Source organism: Clinocottus analis, unplaced genomic scaffold, assembly GCF_023055335.1.
Source record: "Clinocottus analis isolate CAN_PGR_092001 unplaced genomic scaffold, fCliAna1.0.p SCAF_4, whole genome shotgun sequence".
In the NCBI taxonomy this organism is placed as follows: Eukaryota; Metazoa; Chordata; class Actinopteri; order Perciformes; family Cottidae; genus Clinocottus; species Clinocottus analis.
Window position 1 is genome coordinate 20,689,267 of NW_027176153.1, and position 22,260 is coordinate 20,711,526.

At 47.5% G+C, this 22,260-nt stretch overlaps 1 protein-coding gene across 12 annotated transcripts in view; it reads left to right on the plus strand.

Annotated features, from left to right (window-relative positions):
* Positions 1 to 22,260, plus strand: part of camta1a (calmodulin binding transcription activator 1a) — a 275,394-nt gene that overhangs the window by 121,856 nt on the left and 131,278 nt on the right. For all 12 annotated transcript variants that reach the window (XM_068596799.1, XM_068596790.1, XM_068596791.1 and 9 more), the window contains one exon: positions 2,152 to 2,219. In XM_068596799.1, coding sequence (XP_068452900.1) covers positions 2,152 to 2,219 — 68 coding nt within the window. The remainder of the gene's footprint in view (positions 1 to 2,151; positions 2,220 to 22,260) is intronic.

A 22,260-nucleotide genomic window follows, 5' to 3' on the forward strand; every position in this document is an offset into this window, starting at 1 on the left:
TGTTTTTGTTTGTTTCCTCACCATAAGATTATTGCACCTTTATGGTTGGTCGGGGGGTTTGAATAATCCCTGGCATCTGTTCCGAGAGGGGAGGGGTGCGCAAAGAGCCAGAGGTAGAGGCGCACTGCTATTTTTATTTTTTTTTTGTTAATACGAGACCATGCGGCCCACTATTTCATCCTTTGCCACTGAGACTTGGGCTGTGCCTGTTTTGTAAAGACAGGAGTGATGGAAAGGGCGATGTGCTAACAGGCACAGAGGTCACTGAAGGAGCTTCCTGCTGCCTTTTATATGCCTCCTAAAACGAGCCCAGAATAGCAGGGATTAATCTAATCACTGCCGTGTTGGACTAATTTAGTTACAAATGTATGCACAGAAGTAACTTTATTGCGGCCCGAATACCGAAGCCTCATTTTGTCTTTCCCTGTGAACATTTCAATTGTTGTTGGCACGGCCAACATTACACTTTTCTCAGAGAACACATTTATTTTTTTCCCGCTCATCTCATCAACAAGGTTGTGGTCTGCGGTTACTGTTATTCTTTTCATCGCTTTATTGTTTCGTTTTTTTTTTCTTCTTTCTTCCGTCACACAGCAGAAGTTATAAAGGAGAGCAGCAGCCCTGAGCGCCTCTCGACAGCCTCATCCCCTTCCTATCTTTTCTGCTCAATACAAGACTCCATCTTGTCATGGCTTCACTGCCTCCGGTCATTATGGCAACAGAACAGGAAGTTAATCAACGCAGCATTATCTCCCAGCCTGCACCTGGAGGCAAGGGTGCCATTCATGCTACCCACCCCCGTCTCTCTCTTCCTCTCTTTCTCTCTCTCTCTCTCTCTCTGCCGGGACCCCCGCCAGCCCGGGAACCCCTCACACCGCACGCAGCGCCCTGCAGCGTCCCGACGGGCCGCCGCCGGTGCGCCGCGCGTCTCCGTGCCAGGTCACACTTGTGACGCGGCCTCGGCCAGCCAATCAGGAGCCTTCTCCCGCAGTGTGGCGCGTTGTTGAGACTGTGGGCATGCAAAAAAAAAAAAAAAAAAAAAAAGAGAGAGGAAGGAAAAACTACTGGCTCGTGTGTCTCGTATTTTTCTGCCGTAGAGAAAGCGGATGCTTTTTTCGGACGCGTTATTGCCCCGTGTGGACAGGCAGAGTAACAACACGGAGCTCTCTGGAGGAAGCTTTTTTTTTTTTTTAACAAAACAATATTTGAACAACATATGCACACTTAAAGGTTTGTTGACACTCCAACGTGAGAGTTGCACATCCTTAGAAACGGAAAAGATAATATTTTTGTGCGAGATGACAGCAGGTCTGTCCTTGTGTCTCGCTCTCTCCAACAGTCGGCGGAGCTGACAAATGTTCTTGCTGAGGAGTGAATTGCCGGCTGTCGCTGGTAATCATTAGGTTGTCTACCGGCATCCAAAGTGCTTTTATTTCTGCCCATTAGTTTGGTGAGAAAATGGCCGGGTATGGTCAAGCCCTTACACTCGGACTGATGCAGTAGGCAGCGTGAGCATGAGAAACATGAAAAGAGTTTGAAGTATCTCTATTCATACCGGTGGCAGCTTAAGCTTTTCTTTTCTTTAAATATATTTCAGTGTCTATAGCATCTCTTTCTACCCAACTGTCTCCAAAGGATCTCCTCCTTTTTTTTCTGAAGTAGCAGTACACACGCATGTCAATATTGTGAGACTGGCGTGTAATTATTATTCAAAGGTTAAAGAGTGGATTGATCCATAGAGGAGTGTCAAGGGCAGATCAAAGGGATTTGGGGGAGGATCGGACCAAAAATGTTAAAAGCTGCTCGCTCTCAAACACAGAGACATCAATCTTCCGTGTGAGCACCTTGATGTCCTCAGAAGAGAACTTGATCAAAGCTTTCGGAACAAAGATGGCCTCAGAAGATGATCTGACCTCAGCTGCGATCCACTTCTGTCTTTCACTTTACTTTTACCGGTCTCCATTTACCTGCCTGAGCTCCCCGGCACTTCCCCTCGTTTCCGTCTCCGCCGTGTTTGTGCTGCTGGTTAGGCCGTCTGAATATCAATGAAGCAGTCTCACCGATGTATTACAAACACAGGAGAACGGTGATTAAAGATGACATATCTAAGCCTCACTCCCTTCCCCTCTCCTCTCTTCTCTTCTTCCACAGGAGATCGCAGCTTACTTGATAACATTTGAAAAGCATGAAGAATGGCTAACGACATCCCCTAAAACAAGGTAAGACAATTACACTTCTGCACTATTTATAAAACACAAAGTTAAGAATCATAGCCCTTAACATATTCAGAGAGTCCAACATTTCCATTTTTGGTTTTACATAATTCTTTTTTTCTTCAGGACCACTTCTCTTATGCGCAGCATGCAAACCCCCCCATTCAAGTTCAGTGTAGGATGTTAAATATTACAGACTGCTGGTGGCTGTTCAGAAAAGTTTACAGTTTGCAGATGAATGATAGAATATTAATATTGACTAATAATTGCCTCTTAGCAAGCCAATTAACATACCATGCCCTGTTGCAGCATCTGCTTTGAATGGTATGTTAATGTAGTCTTATCTGTCTGCACAGTCGACACTCTCCTAATAACACTGTTGGAGCGGGAGGTGTTCGCCCGGGTCAGACGCTACACCCACATGTGGAACAAAATGCCAAGAGCTGCTGTAATGTTGTACATTAAATAAGGTGGGGGGGTGCCAGCATTGCAATTAATGAATTTTGTTAATGTCTGCAGATGCATACGGGGGTCAATTTGGCAAACGAGGAACACGCTCTCCTTGGCTTTTCAGCAAACACATGCAATTTAATGTCAGCAAATGAACGGGTATCGTGGCAGCATTGGCTGTGATGTAATCATATTATCTGTGGAGTGGAATAATTAATAATGCATGGGGCTTTGTAATAGCATTTCTCCACATTTGACAAAGTAGTGGACAGCCCTCTGTTTAAGTAGCTCGGGATGATCTCTTTTTCGTCGTGGACGGCTCTGGGATCGACACCTCCCCCTTTCCCCCCCGTCGGCCTCTTTCCGGGCCGTCTGGAACTTTACCGCTGCACCGTCGGACCGCACGATGACTTCACGGCTGCAGCAGCAGACGCAGCTCGCTCGCACGACGTCTCCCTTCGCTCAGGCTCACATTTCAATATGTTAAACTTTTATCCCTCTTTTTCCCGGGCATTATTAGCAGTCCTCATCCGTGTGTAAATGGACCCTGGGCCCGGTGACATAGAACCCATTCCTCTCGTCCCTCCCCCCCCACTTCTCTTTCCGCTGCCTCGGAGGGACATTGATAATAGCTCCGCATAAAGACACCGCCAATTAGAATACATTCTCTGGTGTAATTATGGAGCATGGGCCATAAGAGCACTGAAGACACCTTTGTTCCTTTTTTTTTATCAAGACTGTCCTCTACTCTCCAGCTCATCCAAAATGAAACCGGCGTAGTCGAGCCTGCAGAGTTGGTATTAGACTCGCAGTTACCGCTCTGTGGGGCTGTCCTCGACTTCAGCAAGTAACACTGGAACGGACAGGTCTGTTTTTCCACAAAGAAAACTTTAAATCTTGTGTTTACCAGAGAAGGCCTGATTGAAGTAGCCATTCAATATGGAAAAAAAACATACAAAAATGCATAATCAACTAAAGAAATCTCAGTTGACTAAAACCAGAACAACCAATTAGTCTACTAATCGTCGGAGAGGGGGCAGCCCTAGTACTCTCTCCAGAACATACATGTGCTGTAATCTTGCTGTGGAATGTTAAAAAAAAAAAAAAAAAAACCCATTAAGGAACAAATATAAAAGGGTAAAGGTAAAAAAAAAAAAAAAGGTTCTGAAGAGTACTAGATCATTACAAATGTCAGAGTGCTGGCGTCCTCCAGCACAAGACAGCCTAAATCTGACACTTGTGAGAGATGTGAGAGACTTTTGATCCAGTGACTTTCTAGTCAAATGGTCCTCCGGATGCTCACGGCCACAGTCTGTCACCTCTGGCTGTCTGTTCGGCCGTGGTCTCAGCTGCCAGTGTGCTGAAGGGTTTCAACCCCCGCGTCATATCTCAGTGTAGGTGCTGATATCTCAGCAGATGTGTCACCGGGGAGCATCCCCTGGTGTATACCTGAGATCACCTGACAACACGACAACACGCGCCGTGTTCCGGGAGGAGCCGCCGTCGCAGGACAGGGACGCGTGTGCGCGCGCGTTTGCTCTCCGTGTGTGTTTCCTGACAAGCGAGGCAGGGGAAGAGAGGTTGTGGAGTGTTTGTGTTTTCCTAGATGTCAGAGAAAGGGTACAGCGAAGTGATGGATGTTGGGGCCAGGAGAGGTTGAGGGAAGTGAAAGGGTGCGGCGTGTATGTGTGATTGATGGGAGATGACTGATGGCTGGCCTCTATGTATGAAAAGCTTTCTGCCCAAGGTCACGGGTGAAGGGTCAAACTAGGGACACCTGTGGTTAAGTGCTGCCTTATCATTTGTCATCACACAACTCCGGGGAAGAGGAGGGGGGGCGGGGGGGGGATGCATGTGGGTGGGCGTGCGCATCTGTTTGTGGGTGCGCTGTCTGCGTGTGGGTTGACCCCTGAGGGGAATAGGCTAAGTAGGCTAATTCTCCCCCTGCCAGCGGCTGCAGACAGGGTCAGCGGGGCGTGATGGGAGGCAGAGATAAGCAGCAGGGTCATGCACGGGAGAGGCAACCGCGCTGCATGGCTGCACCGCATGCACGTAACAACTCTGACACGTGCGGGTCGTAAACACGGGAGTGTGCAACAGCCGGAGCGCGAGGAAAGCTGACGCTGGCTGTTTGACCAAGGTGACACGCAACGCAGAGACATGCCCTGAATAGAGATGACGTCCCGTCAAACGCACACAAAATAAAAAAAAAAAAAGAGGAAGCGGCGACGTGAAGTGGACCGATTACACGCACGCACACGCGTGTGTTTTACGAGGCTAATGCACATCAGTCAGGCTCGTGCAACGGCGCGGCCGGTGTTGTCTTTTGTTTGGGGCCGTTTCTGTTTTGTTTATCACTTTAAAATCTGAAGCGTGCCAGGGGATAGCGGTGGAATGCTGAGTGATTGATGTGCCTAGCTCTGGTAATACACATTGCCTTTCAGATAGGAAGTGCAACTGTGTTTAAAATCAATATCCGCGTTCTCCCACTGACTGCTTGAACAGCACTACAGCTAATTCAGGCCGCACCTGTCAGAGCCGGGGAAATCTTCCCCCTACTCGGGCCTTACACTTTAATTTACACCCATAGCCTCGCTGGCTTCCATTTCCATTAAAGGGAGAGCCTGGCATTATGGCTTTAATGAAGGCCGCGGCCGGGCTGTGATTTAAGATGGCCGTTACCCCGCACCTTCACTCGGCGGGAGGGAACACACTTAAAGGGGACAATTAGGATTTTCCTCCCCTACATCCTTCCAGATAGCCATACTCATTCTTTCCATTTGTCTTTTTTAAAGACGTGCCCATGATGCTCCAGCTGATGGGATCTGAAGGTGCCTGTGGGAGTAGAGTGAAAACGGAGGGATGGCACAGAAACAATGCGGCGCCCGATCCAGACAATAGCATCTGATTTGACCTCATCACGGGCATTGCATTGTGCTCCCGTTGAGAGCAGGCATTCGTTGTCCATCAGAAATGACACCAAATGCCTCCTTGAGGGGCTTTTTCACTGGTGTTTGTATGCTGACAGATGGAGAAACGATGGTCTAGAGGGTGTCACAGATTGGTCAGCCCAAAGAGGTAATGGACACCTGTGTGTCTTATAGAGGAGGCTCGTTATCCTGAGCATCCCCTAAATGGCGCGCCTTTTCATGAGCGGAGCACTCGCACATTAGTGTTTCTTCCCTCCACTGTTTGTTTTATAGGACTGGTTAACAGCCACCCCTCTCAACACACAACAGAGAGAGTGCTTCTACACGCCTGTCATCCAGATCGCTCCGTACGTGTGTGGGTTTGTTTGAGTTCTCTCCCGTCTTGCATAAAATGCAAACATCCAGTCGACTTGTTTCAGCTGCCGGGGTGTTGAAGTGGTGGGATACGTGAGCCACTTCTACGGTACGCAAAGTTTTGGAACACACACATTTTTTTTTTTTTTTTTTTTTTTTTTTGCATGGACTTGCATGACCACAGCACACACGCGCACATAAACATTGTGTATTGGAACTATCAAACAACAAGCACCGGTCCTCGGAGGGCCCCGCAGTGACACTGAACCTCGCCGCCCCCACGTCCCAGCGCAATAGCCTCTCTCTCTCTCTCCTCCCACATTCACATCCAGAAACAACGGCGGCAGCAGCACTCCAAAATGAAACCGAGTCCCTTCAGACAGCTTCCAAAGACAATGCTTTTATTAAAACCTACAGCAGCGGCGCCACCCCAGAGGCGCCGGGCGCCGACAACAGAGCCGAGTCGAACCGAGAGGCGGCCTGAAAATCTACTAACGACTGTTTGTTTGCTATTGTGTATGCGGCCTGTGCATTTTGCGCAGCTCCCTGTGTGTGTGTGTGTGTGTGTGTGTGTGTGTGTGCATGTGTGCGTGTTTGTGTTTGTGTGAAGAAATGGATCGAGGGGGGGATCGTGTCTACGCATGTGTAAACACAGGTATATATATATGTATATATATGTATATATATATGTATATATACATATATATATATATATATATACACATACATATATATATATATATACATATATATATATATGTACTCTTGCGTAAGTGTGACGCCGCATTCAAAAAAGACATTGCGGATGAGCATATGCAGGCATTTATGAATGTATTAGGATGGCATGTGTGTGCATAAGTACCAGTGAAACGGTGTGAATGTGTTTTGAATAATAAATGCAGTGCTACGTTGTTTTTATTTCATTTTTTAAGAGTGGTGGTATGTGGGTGAGTCTGCCACTGTGAATAAAACCTCCCTAGGCTTATGTGTAAACTCTGTTTCTGTCACCTCGTCTGGCACGTGGCGTGAGGAAGGGAAGGGGTGCGTGTGTGTGTGTGTGTGTGTGTGTGCGTGTGTGTGTGTGTGTGTGTGTATACTGTACGTAGGGGTTGGGGTGACGTGTAGGATCTGCCTGAGAAGGGCGTCTGATAGTGCTTGGCCCTAATGCTTTGTGGCACTCTGTGGCTGGCAGACTTTCAGAGGAGAGGGGAAAAGGGCAGGAACAGCAGGAGAGAGAAAGATGGGGGAGCGGGAGGAGTGGCAAAGAAAGGGGCACAGAAACCGAAACAAAGGTATAAAAAGATAAAAAGGTATTAGATAAGATCACATTGAAACAAAGACGGTGTGACTTATGGCGCTGAATCAAGCTCGGCTTCTGAAAAAAAAAAGAAGAAAAGGACAGCGCGTCACGTGAATGTGAAGCGGCTGATCGTGGAGGTGAACTTGTGTGTTCTTTGACGTCGCTTTCCTCTGCTCGTGCTGCTTCCCTTCTTGTTGTTTTTAACACCAACTCTTCATGAGCAAAAGTTTAGTTTTTTTGTTGCATAGTGACGCGTCTCCCCTGGCTGCCCCACTCCGTCGGGCGCTGGAGGACATTGTCCCACGCTGCTTCTACCCAGTCAAGAGCCCTGACAAGGACAGCTGCGCCCACCTGGGGCATCGCGGGCCGGGTGAAATATAAAGCCCACCGGAGGGGGAAAAGCAGAGGAGGACGGGAGTGAGGTTGAACCCAGAGAACACACGAGGTAAAGAGTGAATGAAAGGGATGAAATGAAAAATAGCCATCAAAGGAAGGGTGAATATGATGGAGCGAGAGCGGTTTGGAAAATGGAAACATGTCGATAAGAGAAGCGAATGGACGAAATGGAGATGGGAGGAATAGTGATGGATGGGGTGAGGAGAAGAAGAAATAGTGTTTGGTGGGAGAGGGGTGGGGGGGGGATTTACACAAACAGACGAAAAGGGCGAGAGAAAGATGGAATAGAGGGGGATTGAGCTGACATAGGGCGAAAAAAAAGAGAGAGAAAAATAGAGTGGGTAAACAGCAGATAGAGATGGAGGGAGGTGAGCAATGGATTCAACTGACAGATAGAGAAAAGTCCTGTGGTTTTGGGGCATTGAAGGGAGAATGCAAACGGTCAATAGATTACAGCTAGTGCTGGGCCAAGTGCCTGGGCCTCAGACTCCTAGCCAACTTAATAGTGCCTCTTGTTTGTCTGTCCTCTAAAGTAATGCCCAAGCCGAGCCCAGGGAAGCTGGCTGAGCCTGAGGCTAGTGGAAATGGACAGGGGACTAGATATATGTTAGTTCTCATCCCAGCTGCTGTATATTACCCTGGCCAGCTCGCCCACCGGAGACTATTCAATAGAACATAGAACATCATCTAGCTTTATCGCCTTTATTCCCTCTATACTCACCAGGATGGCTGCCGAAGGCCGGGAAGGACACAACCGGCTCTGCGACTTAATTCCTCTCATTGTGTGTCCATTTTTTGTTTTGTTTTGTTTTGTTATACGGTAATTGACATTGAAGTGTAAGGTATGTTTCTACCCGTGTCGCTTTTAACAAGCGCTACTTGGTTACTGAGTGCTGCGACGGCAAGGTTACACAAGCGAAGGAGTATTGCGCAGCGCACACAAAATAAAGAAGCAGCATGAAAAACAAGCGGGCCCCGGCCTCGCTCGGTATGCCAATATGGAGGAGGAGGAGGTGGCGGGGAGTAAGCGGTGCAGCCAGTGGCTGGCCACAGGAGAGAGGGGATAAATAAATAGAGGAGGAAGTTGATGTCAAGCAGGTGTTCAAGGAGAAAGTGTCAGCCAAGCGGGCCGAGATGGGGAGAAGTGCTGCCTCTGCAGCCTGATAATAAAGACTTAATTCAATTAGCGCTTCTGCACCGGTGAGCATCGTGCAGCCTGGCTGTCACGGAGCGGCCCGTAGACACAGCAGAGCGCACACACACACACACACACACGCACACACACACACGCACACACCCTCAGCCACCGAGACGCAGAGACGACCGACCCAGCACTTCACGACGCTCTCCGTTTCACTATCTCTCTCCCTCACACACACACACACACACACACACACAAACTTAACGTATTATTCACACCTGAGTCACTGAGCAGTCCAGACACTAAACCCTGCCTACACATCTCTCCTACACTCGCGCTCGACACTTTCTACACACAGACACACTGCCTCATTTCTCACCCCCTTTTTTTTTTTTTTTTTACAAACTAAACTCCCGCTCCTCTCCCTTCACCTCCTTGATTTTCTATTTTCAACCCCCTCTCTGCTCTCCACTCCCCCTCTCGTACCGTCCTCCTCCACCTCGTCACTCTGCCCCGTCGGTGCCGAGTGGCCGTATGTCAGCCAGTACCGCGGGGGTTGCGAGCGCGAGTCCCTATTTTCAGCCCGTCACGCCCCGGTGCCCAGTTGGTGCTGTCCTGTAGGCATATGGTGGAGCAGATCCCGGATCCTGGGGCCTTAAGAAAAGTTCTGGGGGAGGGGGAGGGGGGCAGCCCTCTCGTCCCACGCACCTCCCCCACCCGCGCCATACCCTGGAACCCGCTCGGCCGCTCTGTGGTTTTGGGTGCGGTCCTGACAAACGGTCCTGTTCCGGACGGGCCACGTCAACGGACCCGCAGTGGGGTCAGTGGCACCCGGGGGAGACGCGCCGTTAGGTCTTGAAAGCTCCCACACATACAGGAAGGTGTAGGAAGTGGGAGGGGGAGGGGCGGCGGAGGCAGAACAGGAAGTGGCAAGGGAACAGGAGGAGGAACAGGAGGAGGAGGCGAGCGAGAGAGAGAGAGAGAGAGAGAGAGGACAGGACACACGGCTTCAGCGATACGGTTTGCTGTTATGTAAAGAGAAGGAGAAAATAGGTCCTGGAGCGCTGCCAGAGAGCTGGGTGAATCACCGGCAAAGAACAGGCACGACACACACACACACACACACACACACACACTCACTGGCACACATTCTGTCCCATTTCTTCGCCCCAGCTGAGCTTCACAGTACAGGAAGTACCAGGGATGGTGAGTACCCACGTGGCAGCATTGTGTGTGTACACAGCTAATGGCAGGATTGACCCCTCCAAGACAGAATAGCAGCAAGGCCCGCTTTGTGGAGCACACACACCTTTACTCACCTTGACCTTTGCCCTTCGACCTGTCTGATCGATCTGCACAATGCGCCTCCATCCTTCCCCTTTCGCGGTATTTCTTTCCCATCCTCCCTAATTTATTTTTTTTTGTTCCCCCAGCGACGCGGACAGCTGCTCCCCAAAGAGCTCTCTGGCTCACTGGGCGTGAAACATTCGGGGTATTTCTTACCTGCTTCATTCTGGAGGATAGTCAGCCTGTTGATTGGGATGAGACGTCTTCATTACTGTAGATGTGTATTAGCCCTCCACACTCCTGCCCACTTCGTCAGTCAGTACTTTACCCCAGGCAAGACCCTCACTACTTTAACTGCTTCATTAAAGATGGGAGAGGATGGAGTGGGTGGAATGTGGAAGATAGCCGTGTATTAATTTTGCATCAGTGAATTAATCAATTCAAATACAAGTCAATTGATAAATTATTCAAATCTCTCCTCTTCTTTTTTTTTTTTGCAATTGCGCTATGTGCTCGTAAGAAAAGGTGAGAACCATTTCAGATTGGATGATTAATATTCATAACCTTTTTTTAAATAAAGTAAAAGAAATGGCTATCAATTACATATCAAGTTTTTTTTTTCAACCTTGGTCTAATTAAATGCTTTTTAGAAAGACAATTCCCACGCTGGTGCAATTCCCTTCAATTAAAAGCAAAGAGTTTGATTTCGCTGGTCCCCAGTGTCTCCTTTAACTCATTGTAATAGCTACACTCATCCAAATCTTGCAGCCTTTTTTCTTTTTTTCTCTTACATTACTGCTTGACTGATAGAACTCTGAAAGCGATGGATGAGTGAGATGATTGATCTCCCTCATCCACATCATAACCAAAGATAATTAACAACAAGCCAGTGCAAAATGCGTGCCCTCCACCTGCGATCCACCGCCGCAGAGTCTTGTATTTGTTTACTGTATTTTCCAATTTTTCATCATTTCCCAGCGCAGTCCTTCATCTCTATTTTTTTCTTCCCCTGTTTGCTAAGGGGTGGTCCTCAGGAGAGTTATGGGGACAAGTCAGCCGAGATTTAACGTAGTCCTGCGTCTGACCCAAAGGAAAGCGCTGCTGGAAACATTAACATGATAGCGATATGATTATGTCGGAATGGACATGAAGGGTTTCAATTATTTACAGGTGATGTGCCCGTTGAATTGGCAATGAAGTGGCTCGTAAATTACCCCCTCTGTCTAATCAAGCCTCCAGCAGAATAATGAAGCAAGTGCTGCCAAGGAGGAAGCTCTCTCTCTCTCTCTCTCCCTCTCTCTCTCTCTCTCTTTCTTTATTTCTCTCCTCAGTTTTTTGGGGTGGGGAGTGGGGGTTGTCTGCGCTCACAGTGGGAATGATGACACTCCCCGAATGACATTGGTTGAAAGGCAAGAAATGTGCCAGTGAGCGCAGGTTTAAAACCTCCCCACTTCATCACTGCTCAGTGCTTTACTGCGCTTTATGTCACCAGACAATGATACAGTGACAGCCAAGCATCAAAATGTGCAGCACCAGCACCTAATGTGCGCCTTGGTTTTGTGCCTGAAAGAGAGGAGGGTATGAGACATAAAGACAGAGAGAGGGAGAGATGAAAGAGGGAGGGGGAGGCGGGGGGTGTATGGCTGCACTCCAATGCAGCCTTCCCAACAGCAGCAACACCGTTCAGACAAAACGCAGCCGGCCACCAGTCGCTGGCTCTTCTCTCCGAGCGCCTCCTCCCGAGGCCCGACGTACGGGGACGCCGCTCGGTCGACCGACGGCCTCTTCGATTGAAAGAATGAAATGCCACGGCGTTAGCCTCACCGCCCGTTTCAATGCGTGTCCAGTGAGTGCGTGTGATTTGTTGCATATCCTGCTAATACAGCAGACCTGGCACAATTCGCGCGATCTAACGGCTCGAAAAAAACCCACCGGGGAGCGTCCAGCCCGCCAGTAGGAACCGGGCCACCTGCCCGCTTCCTCTCACTTTAATGGAGAAACCACCATGTTTTACCCCCATTGTAATAATCACGCACAGATCCTCTACCGTGTTGCGTGAGTGTACGTTAAACCTATTTTAAGGGAAAACAAAGACAGGGATTCGCCTTCCCTCGCCCACCACCACCACCACCACCATCATAATCACCTTAGGCGCTTTACAGTAGAAAGAGGAGAGGGAGAGAAAAGAGCTAGAAATGACAAGAAGATGGAGAGGCGAAGGAGAAGAGAGATAAAAGTGAAACGTAATGGAGTGAGAGTACCACCTACCGTCCTGGTGTCCACCGGCAGAGAGAATCACCTTCAGGAGAAGACGGGGGTGGTCTCTCTCTTTCTCTTAGTCGTTCCCCCGAAAGACGTGATTCTGGGGTGACTACACCCACAATTAGGGCATGAGAGGATTACTGGCGAGTGGGAAGCTAGTTGGGGGCTGTTTTTTTGTTTGTTTGTGCGTTTACTATTTCCCCTGCCATGCATTGTGGCGGTGGATCATTCTTCTTTTTTTTTTCCAATCCCTATGTTTTTCAAAAATAGAAACATCACAAACAACATAACACGCTAATGTGCAGGAGCAGAAGCGGGCGAAAGACAGAACGAGTGCAATGTGTGCCGTGCTGCTCTCCAACTTTCCCTGCCATCGCCCCCAACACGTCCTGGGAGTCTCTTCCTGTCCTAATGCCTTTTAAAGATGCCAAATCCCCAGCAACCCCCCCCCCCCCCCACTAAAAAAAACCGTCTGAACACCCCCCACTACCCCCCACCCTCCGTCTTTGCATCTATTTCAATTTCATTTCGTTTTCTTACAGACAAACACAACGCTCACAGGAGACTAAGCATTAGGGTTATTATGAGTTTAAAGCACTTAAAGGCTTTTGGCCGTCCTGACACCGGGAGCCGCGAGGGGGGCCAGAGGAGCAGGGAGGCGTCGCGTACCGGTTTTTAAAGAGAGCGGCCAAGTCCCAGACGGGCGTGCTTGAGTGTTTGTAAGTGTGCAATGTGTTTGGTCTATATTCTGTATGCACGAATGTATGCATGCAAGGATTGGCTCGTCTCCAGGAGCCTCGTGTCGTGCCCGTAGCACTCCGCCATGTGGCTGGTGGCAGACTGTATTAGCTCACCGCTCCGGAACAGTCAGATTCTGTATCATGGCATCTTAGGCTGACTCTTTAGAGCTCTCTCCCCGAGGTCACACATGGAATTTAAGAGCTTTTCTGAGGCAAAGAGGTGTGACTCGTCCTGAGACTCCCCGCTCGCTCTTTCTCTGCATCTGTGTCTCTTCTCTTCTCTCTCTCGCTCTCTCTCTCTCTCTCTCTCTCTCTTACTTATTTCTCCTCACTTTATTTCCCCCTTCTACACTCAAGAGTCATGGGGCGCACACTCAGCGGTAAACCAATTTCATTTAGTATGTTTTCACATTTTTATCCAATCACGGGTTGCTCAGAGGTTTCAAAAGCCACATGACGCTTTTATTGGGGCCTAATTAAGGATCTCTGATTTAATCCATGTAATTTAATAGAGATCAGTCAGGCTCTCGCTTTGTGCATAGGGAAGTGGCGTTGACGCATCGCAACCGCTGCCTCCTCCTGCAGCAGGTCAGGGTTAAAGTCATTTGCGTTGCGGCGAGCGTGAACGCACGGCGTCCACGCTCGCGACGAGGGTTCAGAGGCTAAACCGAGGGCTTTTCCGGAAGTTTTCCCACCTGTGGCTTGCTTCTCTCGCATGTTTTTTTTTTTTTTTAACCTGACAGCTTGGGCTTCACAACACGGGAACCTCAGGTGCTTTCGCTGCCACACGCAGACCGGTTTGCAGCCGAAGCCACCCGCTCTGTAATTGCCTTTTCGCCGTGCTCATTGTTCTCATTCATTTGCGTCTCCGCCATACAAAAAAAGTGGCTGAAGTGCTTTCAATTGTTATTTGGGCTTTTCAGAAGGTGTGTCTACATCATTGCATGATTGGTGCAGGCTGCCTCGTTACAATTGCTCGCAATTACAGTCAACCCTCGAGACGGTCTGATAGGTTTTTTTAGCTAAGTCTTGGATTGTGATAATTTCAGGAGGATTGAAATGCAATGCCGAGCAGCGTTTTTGTCAGCAAACGAAATGAATGAGAGCGAGCGAGAGAGAAAACAGCCTGGCATTGTTCCGTTCTTTTCTCAACCCCTCCAGCCAGCCAATGTCGTGCAAATGTGTGGAGCAGAGAGAAAGCAAAAGAGTTGAGAGCAGCCCGGGTTGGCTTTGGGGGGCGGGGAGGGATTTCTGTCTGGCCTGTTATGCCTGACCGTCTAGACAGAGAGAGAGAGAGAGAGGGAAGCAGTCTGGGCCAGAGGGAGGCTATGTCGAGGACATGGCTGGATGGGCACCTTATCTGAAATCACCTCTAGTCGCTGACAACTTCAGCTTCTGCACACTAACGGCATTGACAGCTGACAGGAAGCGCGGCCACTTCCTAGCCCAGCACACCATCACTCACTCCAGCCTCCGTCAGAGGCATCCCTCTCTGTTCCTGCCCCCCCCCGCCCCTCCACCCCTTCCTCACCACCCCCTCCCGACCGTCTGCCACTTGAGTCCATGTTGTGTGGCGCATGCAGAATTCAGTCAAACTAACCCAAACCAGTCAACGAGCACATTTTTAATTGTTTCCGTGTTTTTCAGCAAAGAATTCACATTGTTTCTTAAAGCCGACGTCGTTGGCAGTCGTCCTAGATGTGCACTCTCTCTCGCTCTCTCAGAGACTTCCTGTCTGCCTCTGTCATGCTAAACTACATGGCTTTCTTCTGTAAAGTCACAAATTCATGGGATATCTTGACTCTTATACGAGGTACAAGTACCTTCCTCCTCCCTCCCCCCCCACACACACACACACACCCCCAAACCCTTTTTCTGGCTGATCTGTGGCAGATGAGGAAAAGTGTGATGTCTAATGTGTCCTATGTGTAGGGCTCATCTCTCTACACCTCATTATGCCTGAGCCTTACGACAGTTTGGAGGGCGTCGGAGGCACCGCCACGTTGGCCATATGCTATCGGCGGCTCCTATCTGTCAGGATGTCAGGACGTGGCAGGGGTGTGCTTTTCTGCACCAACAGAGGAGCGGAGCGCCGCACTACAGGAGGGCCTCATTACCTACACACCCTCCAAGAGAGACTCGGGGACGGTCGAGCAGGCACACTGAGCGTTGCGTTCAGAATCAGAGGGTGAGCCATTTAAAAGGCACTCAACCCAACCCAACAGCGCCGCGCGCTCCCTGCAGCTCCATTATTTCGTCAGAAAATGTGACACGGGAATATTTTTTTCTTTTGAAGGAAAATGCCTTCAAGAATGAACCATGTAATTAAGATAAACAAATAGATTCCCTCTATTTTTAATTCAACTTTTTTTTTTTTTTTTTTTGCGTCTCCATCTGGCCGGGCCCCTCTTTACCCACAATCCCCCACACGTCACCTTTCTATCTGGATTCCCCCACTTGTATGTTGTGGGCCGCACTTGCTTATAGAAGGATGAGACAAAGATGCCATTTATTCTTCTTCTAGCATTCGAGGATATGTCACAATGCTTAAATAACTCTGTCTGTGGTTTTTAAATACACTGCCTGGTCAAAAAAAAAAGTCGACACCAAAAAGAAAGGTCACACACACTAATTTTTTTAAATTTTGTTGGGCCGCCTTCAGCTTTGATTACGGCACGCAGTCGCTGTGGCGTTGTTTCGATAAGCTTCTGCAATGTCACAAGATTTATTTCCATCCAGTGTTGCATTAATTTCTCACCAAGATCTTGTGTTGATAACGGTCGAGTCTGACCGCTGCGCAAAGCCTTCTATAAGCCTTCTACACCTGAGCAACTGCAGCAACCCCAGCTCATAGCACTGTCCCCACAGGCTTGTACAGTTGGCAGCAGTAGTTAAATCCAGGTGGCGACTTTTTTTTTTTTTTGGGCCAGGCAGTGTATCTTCATGGCAGAGTGTTATAAAGCAGTGTTTGCATTAGTCTAAATGCCCGACACGCCTTCTTTTTAGGCAGCGAATAGATCATCTGGCTCTTAGTAAGGGTCCACGGAGCACAGGGATCCCAGTTGTGTTTGGTAATGCACAGCAGGAAGTGGGTAAGGTCCCCTGCAATTCTCAGCCCTCCATCACCATTGATCCATTAAATGTATATCGGGAGCCTGCGTTCACGTGGTCAGGGCAAAAAAAAAAAATCAAACGTTCGCCCTTGACGATCTGTAATCTATACTGTCTGAATTAGGATGCATTAGTGATCCGGTCCCTTCTCACTCAGGTAGTTGAATGCTCAGTGGAGGGAGGCTCCATTAGAAATCAGGGGAAACTTTAAAACAGATTTTCTTTATGACTTTTCAAGGGAGACATTATTGTTCTCAAAGTTATCTCAGCTGGGTTAAAGTCCCTTCTCACTTGACTAATGGCTATCAAAGCAGCTCATCTAAATCTCGACTTTATTTTCTTGGTATTGGCTATGCATTTCTGTGAAATTGCTCTTGCCTTTGAATGGGTTTATTTTCAATGCGTGTTCATGGAGAAAATGTCTATTTAAGGTGGAGAAAGTGCTCCACTCGGCGCAGACATGATAGTTGGATGGTCACAAATACCTTTAATATTAATATATTTAGCATCCGGCAGCGATATTCAGTTATAATAACATCATTATGGACCATGAGTATAGCCATATCTAAAATATTCATGATGTTTAACATTGTCACATCATCACGGAGGGTAAAATGGTAGCAATCGTCCTGTCTTGTACCATTTCAGAAATAGAATTGGAAGGCGGCTGCAAACTAGCTGCTCATCTCATCACGTGCATGGAAGGGCTTTGTGCCACGACGTCGTGACTCATCGTAGGTGTTTAGTGACGCATCCGCTCCAAACTTTTCACCCACCGCCAGAGTGCATTCTGGATACTTTAACTCCAGTCGCACACCGACTCTTCCAGAGATGACCGAAAGGTCTAGAAGGGGGCTCGGGGTCGGGGTAGAGAGGGTGATGCTCGTCGCGGCGCCGCACAACACAATCCCACGTCCCCTAATTAATTCGCCCAGTCACCATGTAGCGTGGAAGCTAGCGGCTCGGCAGATGTAGCGCCATGTTAAACTTTATGTTGCTTGAAAATGGCTTCCGCTCCAAGTGCATTTGAGACGGAGATGGTTTGACTGTAAAATGATGTGTTTTATGGCACCGTTATCGGGGGCGATATTCCTTAAAGATGCAGCGCTGCACGCTGTGGCGTTCTCCGTCTGCAGGAGGGAGCAAATTGATACGAACAGATCAACAGAGCTATGCCCTTCTGGACGTCCTTGGCACCATACTTGGCCCTGAAATTGATTTCTCTCCATATCTCCGATGCCAAAAAAACTCCCATTCAGAGATTTTATACTCCCACCGCTGACACATTTTGTTCAGGTTTTGGAGAGGATGTACTGGTGGAATGTCATTCATTTCCTCCCACATTTCTTTCCACACTTTTAAAGTAACCTAATATCATATAGCAGTGTATTGGATAGGGGTATATGTCAGTTTTGTGCGCGTACATGCATGTGTGAAAAGCACTCGCTGTTTGAATTGCCAGGAGCAGAGAGATTGCTTTTGATTTAATGGCTATTGTGCTTGACTTTGTGTGTGTGTGTGTGTGTGTGTGTGTGTGTCCTTCCCTTGCCTCTGCTGTAGCGGGTAAACTCTCTCAGCCCAACATTATTTCACACATACACACACACAGGCACACATATTGTGCCTTGGCTGTGCTCCATTAGGTGGGCCGTGTCTTAAACAGGAGGCTGACGTCACCACTTGGCCAGGGAATATAGGACGGAGTGTGCGTTTGTGTGTGTGTGTGTGTGTGTGTGTCTTGTTTGTGTGTCACCGGTCTCTGTTTTATTCTCAATGTCCTTATTGTCGCTCCCGCGGGAGCCCCCCTCCACACACCCTCTCCTCTGTGTTTGTGGCCTGCTGGATTCTATTGATCAGCCCGTGAAAGCTTGATGTCTGAAGAGGAGGACACAGAAAGAGAGGATGAGGAAAGGGAGGGGAGGGAGTGACATTTGTGTGCCCATATGTGTTGGGTTTTTTTTTCAATTTATGTTTGCGGATGCGATTGTTGATCAAATGGAAATAAAAATAGAAATGCGCGTCTGCCTCTGCACACTTTAGATCATTTACTAGGCTCATTGCTGATTTACTAACATTGTTGCTGTGAATACTTAAGCGCGTGTGAGCTCCTCTCTCCCTGTTGATCTTTTTTTTTACTGAAGCTGTGAATGAAGATTTACGGCCACGCCGTAACATGTTAAGACCTATTTCATAAACTTTTTCCGGTCAACTATCGAGGTTGTAACAACAGGCGCCACAGTGCAACTGAAGTATAACTGCGAGGGATAAGGTCACATACGTCATTGTTGTTTGCGAATGACAAACTACGCTTGCGTTTTAGAATTATGCAATTGTGCCGTGTGTTGCTCTGAGCGCCGCGGAGGACTGGTAGAAGTGTAAATTTGAGCAGTTGGCTTGTTTGAGCAGAGGGAGGTGTGAACGGAGGTGGCCTCCCACAGAGACGGACTGTTACTGTTCAGACCCTCCCTCAGGGCCACGCCGCCGTCAACGTGGCTCCTAGTAACACAACACGACACGATGCTGGTACTATCAACATGGTTGGACTGGTTGTTGTTGCCGTGGGAGGTTGGAATTCCTCCCATAGATTAATCAGTCGTACTGCTTAAATCTTTCAAATCTGGCTAAACGCCGAAAACCTTCAGGATGTTTTCTTTTTTTTTTTAAATTTACATAAAAGGTACGATAAAAATACAGAAACACCAGCGTGAAGAAGATGGAAATTCTATTTTCTGGATGCGTTGCGATAGCGCAATGTTTTACTGTTTATGATTATATATTCCTTTATATATATATATAATTTCTATAAGGGAAATGTTTATGGAGAACACGCATTGTGTTGTGTAGACGGGCCACATCCTGGTCCTGTAGCCACGGTGTGCTTTTTACTGGCGTTGTTTCGGACCGTTCACCTCGAAGAGGGCAAGGTCACCGCTAATCACTGCTTACATAATACATTTGCGTGATCATATGGGCCTTCCGTCTTAACGATGCCAGTGGAAAATGCCATCTCACACTTCTGCTTCAGAATATCCCATCAACGCACAAATGACATCCTCTGAGGTGATTAAGGAAGCCTTGACACATGGCTAATGTTGTTATCACGCTGTTCAAACCACTGGGTGACCATTTGAGTCCTGTTGATAGGGTCATTGACATCCTGGAAGGCATTGTTCCAATCAAGGAAGAGATGCATTATGAGATAAAGGCAATTGCTGGAAATTAATATATTATCAGCGGAGATGTGTTGCTGGGCTGATGAAGGGATGCCGGAAACTACATCATAACCGACTAGTTACTTCAGCACGGAGCCGGCTGATCTGCTTTTAATGATGATGTTTTTGATCCTGCACATGTGTAATAGTCATATTGCTACGACCTTTTGCTGCTTAGGTACTAAAGGAAAGATGGCACATTCTCATTTTCAGTAACTGCAGTTGCATTTCACACATATATATATATATGTATATATATATATATATATATATATATATATATATATATATATATATATATATATATATATATATATATATATATATATATATATATATATATATGGCCATGTAAATTTGCACATACATGGAATTTGACTCCGGTTTCTCTTTGCTCTTCGTACTTACATACAAAAGATATAAATATAAAAGACAAAAAAAGTCATTAAGAAAACAGAAAAAGAGTAAACACACACACACACACTAGCAAGGTGTTTATGATTAAATTGTTCAAGGATCCACATTGTTTATTGAGCCTCTTAATTTATCACTAAAAGTGTGAGATTAATGTATTGGAATATCAAATATACAGAATTGTTGGTGTATGTTTTCATATCGTAATATATATACATTGCCAAAAAAACCTGGCATATTTAGGGTTTATGAGGCGTGCAGGCAATGACAGAAGTCTTCTGCCTTGGCTGCTGTGTTTGTCATACACCACAGAAACCTCCTCAAGCTTTTTTAAGGCCACACAGTCTGTCTCCTCTCTACTGTAAGCCCTAACAATTGGTGAAGGAGGCACAAAACAAAGAGGTCTTTGAAGAGCAAAGTGAACCTGTCACATCCAACGACTTAGCCGGAGACGAATCCCATCCCGAAGACGCTCTGCTTTCTGGATAGGGGGAGGAAAAAGCATCCCCAGTACCAAAATGATATAAATTACCACTGTTATGGTCTATACGGTTCAATTTAATGTGCTTGTAATGATAAATTATTTTGGTTATGAATCTAAAGTGGACCTGAGTGCAGTCGGAGCAGCAGGACTGTTAGAACAATTGCAGCTGTCTCCCAGGGCTGTGGCCATTAGTCAATAAATTAGAAAGTAATTAGTTTCTGCTTCTGTGGCTCTATTTGAAGCGCTTCACACAGGTGTAATGAAAATTTATTGGAGCTGTTGATCCGGAGGAGAAAAGAAAAGTAGAGGAGTTGTAGCGTGTGATTGTAATGCAGGATTTCCATCTTCCTCTCTCTTTTTTTTTTTTCCCCCCCCGCTTGCGGCGACAGGTAACGTTAGCCACGATGACGGGCACGGTGAGATTTGGCTTCCACGTTCGGAGCTTTGTCAACAGGCCAGTTAGCTCGCAGCTATGAATATTTCATGTGCGGCTACTTCATAAGAAGCCTTCCTTTTTTTTAAAAGAATATTTTGAATTCCTGACTTCAAATGATTTTTTTTTGCTTTAACACTAATGACAAGACTGAGAAGAGATGACTGAACATAACCAAAATCAAGCCCCCAAGTGTCCCTGCTCTCACTCGCAAACACTAAAGAGCAAAACTTTAGAATATTTAGAATATTCACAAGCAACGCGGCGTCGCATAAAGTAAAATAACATACAAACAATTTCAGAGCGGTCAGGCTTATTTGCTGTAATTCAACAATGTGCTGTGCCCAAAACAAGTCAATGAGGAGGAGTGCGTTACATTCTTTTTAATTGTCTTACAGCACAATAATTCTTCTCAGTGTCATTTAAAACCCGAGGGAGAACATCAGCCTTCCGCTACCGGGTTTACCTTATTGAACAGCTCCACGTTTCTCTTTCATGCCCTTGTGTGCAGATCAAGGCAGTCACACGGAGCGTTTTGTTGGCAGACAACATCAAGGCTATTTGTTTTGTCTGCTGGAATGTAAGGTCAACGGCAGAAGGAAGAAACAGAAATTGGAAAGCTCTTGCGCAACTGTGATGTCAGGCGACATATGGGTAAAAAAAAAAAAGAAGAAGAAAAAAATTGAGGGGGTGAAAGAGCGATGAGGCGGAGAGAGGAGGCTGCGAGGAGATGTAGAAACAAGCACAGGCGTGAAGTAGTGAAGGCAGCGAGGGGGGAGAGAGAGAGAGAGAAACAGAGGGAGACACAGGGAGGCACAGAAAGGATGAGGTGCGGAACAGAAACGGGACGGACGGACGGATGGACGGCGACAATGAGGCGGATCGGTCCCAGCCCGAGCTATGGGCCAATTAGAATAAAATTAGCTGGACCTTGGCAAAGTCTGAGGTGCACAGTAGGGCATGAAGAGATGGGCGGGCGGGGAGGGAGGTAGGCAAAGGAGGAGAATATCCCGGTGATTAAAACCAAATGATTAGTGGTGTGCGAGGCAGAGGGGCTGGAGAGCTGGGGGGGTCACCTGAGCCTGCAGGGAGAGAGAAGGTCTAATAGTAATGAGTCCAACCTTCCCTCTCCTCGCCGTCACCCTCCTCCTTTCACCCTCTCAACCTTCCCTTTTTCTCTCACACTCTGGTTTTTTCTCCTGGAACCATTTTTCATCATCTCCCTCTGCTCTTTATTTACACATTCTCCCTATTTTTGTCTGTCAGTGTGCCCCCCCTTCCCCTCTCCCCATCCCTCTCCGACTGCGTCTGCATGCCGCCTTCCCGCGGTAAACCATATTACTATCTATTACTGCCTCTTGCCTCCGGCCAAAGCGCGCACTAATGCTGTTGTTGCGGGAGACAGTTAAGCTTTTTGTGATAAGCAAAGACATATGAGAGTAGTTTGTTTATCTTTTTTAATCGTGGGTGTAGATCTGCTGATGTATGGTAATAGATGGATTGAGCTGTAACAAAAAACTCCACACACAATAC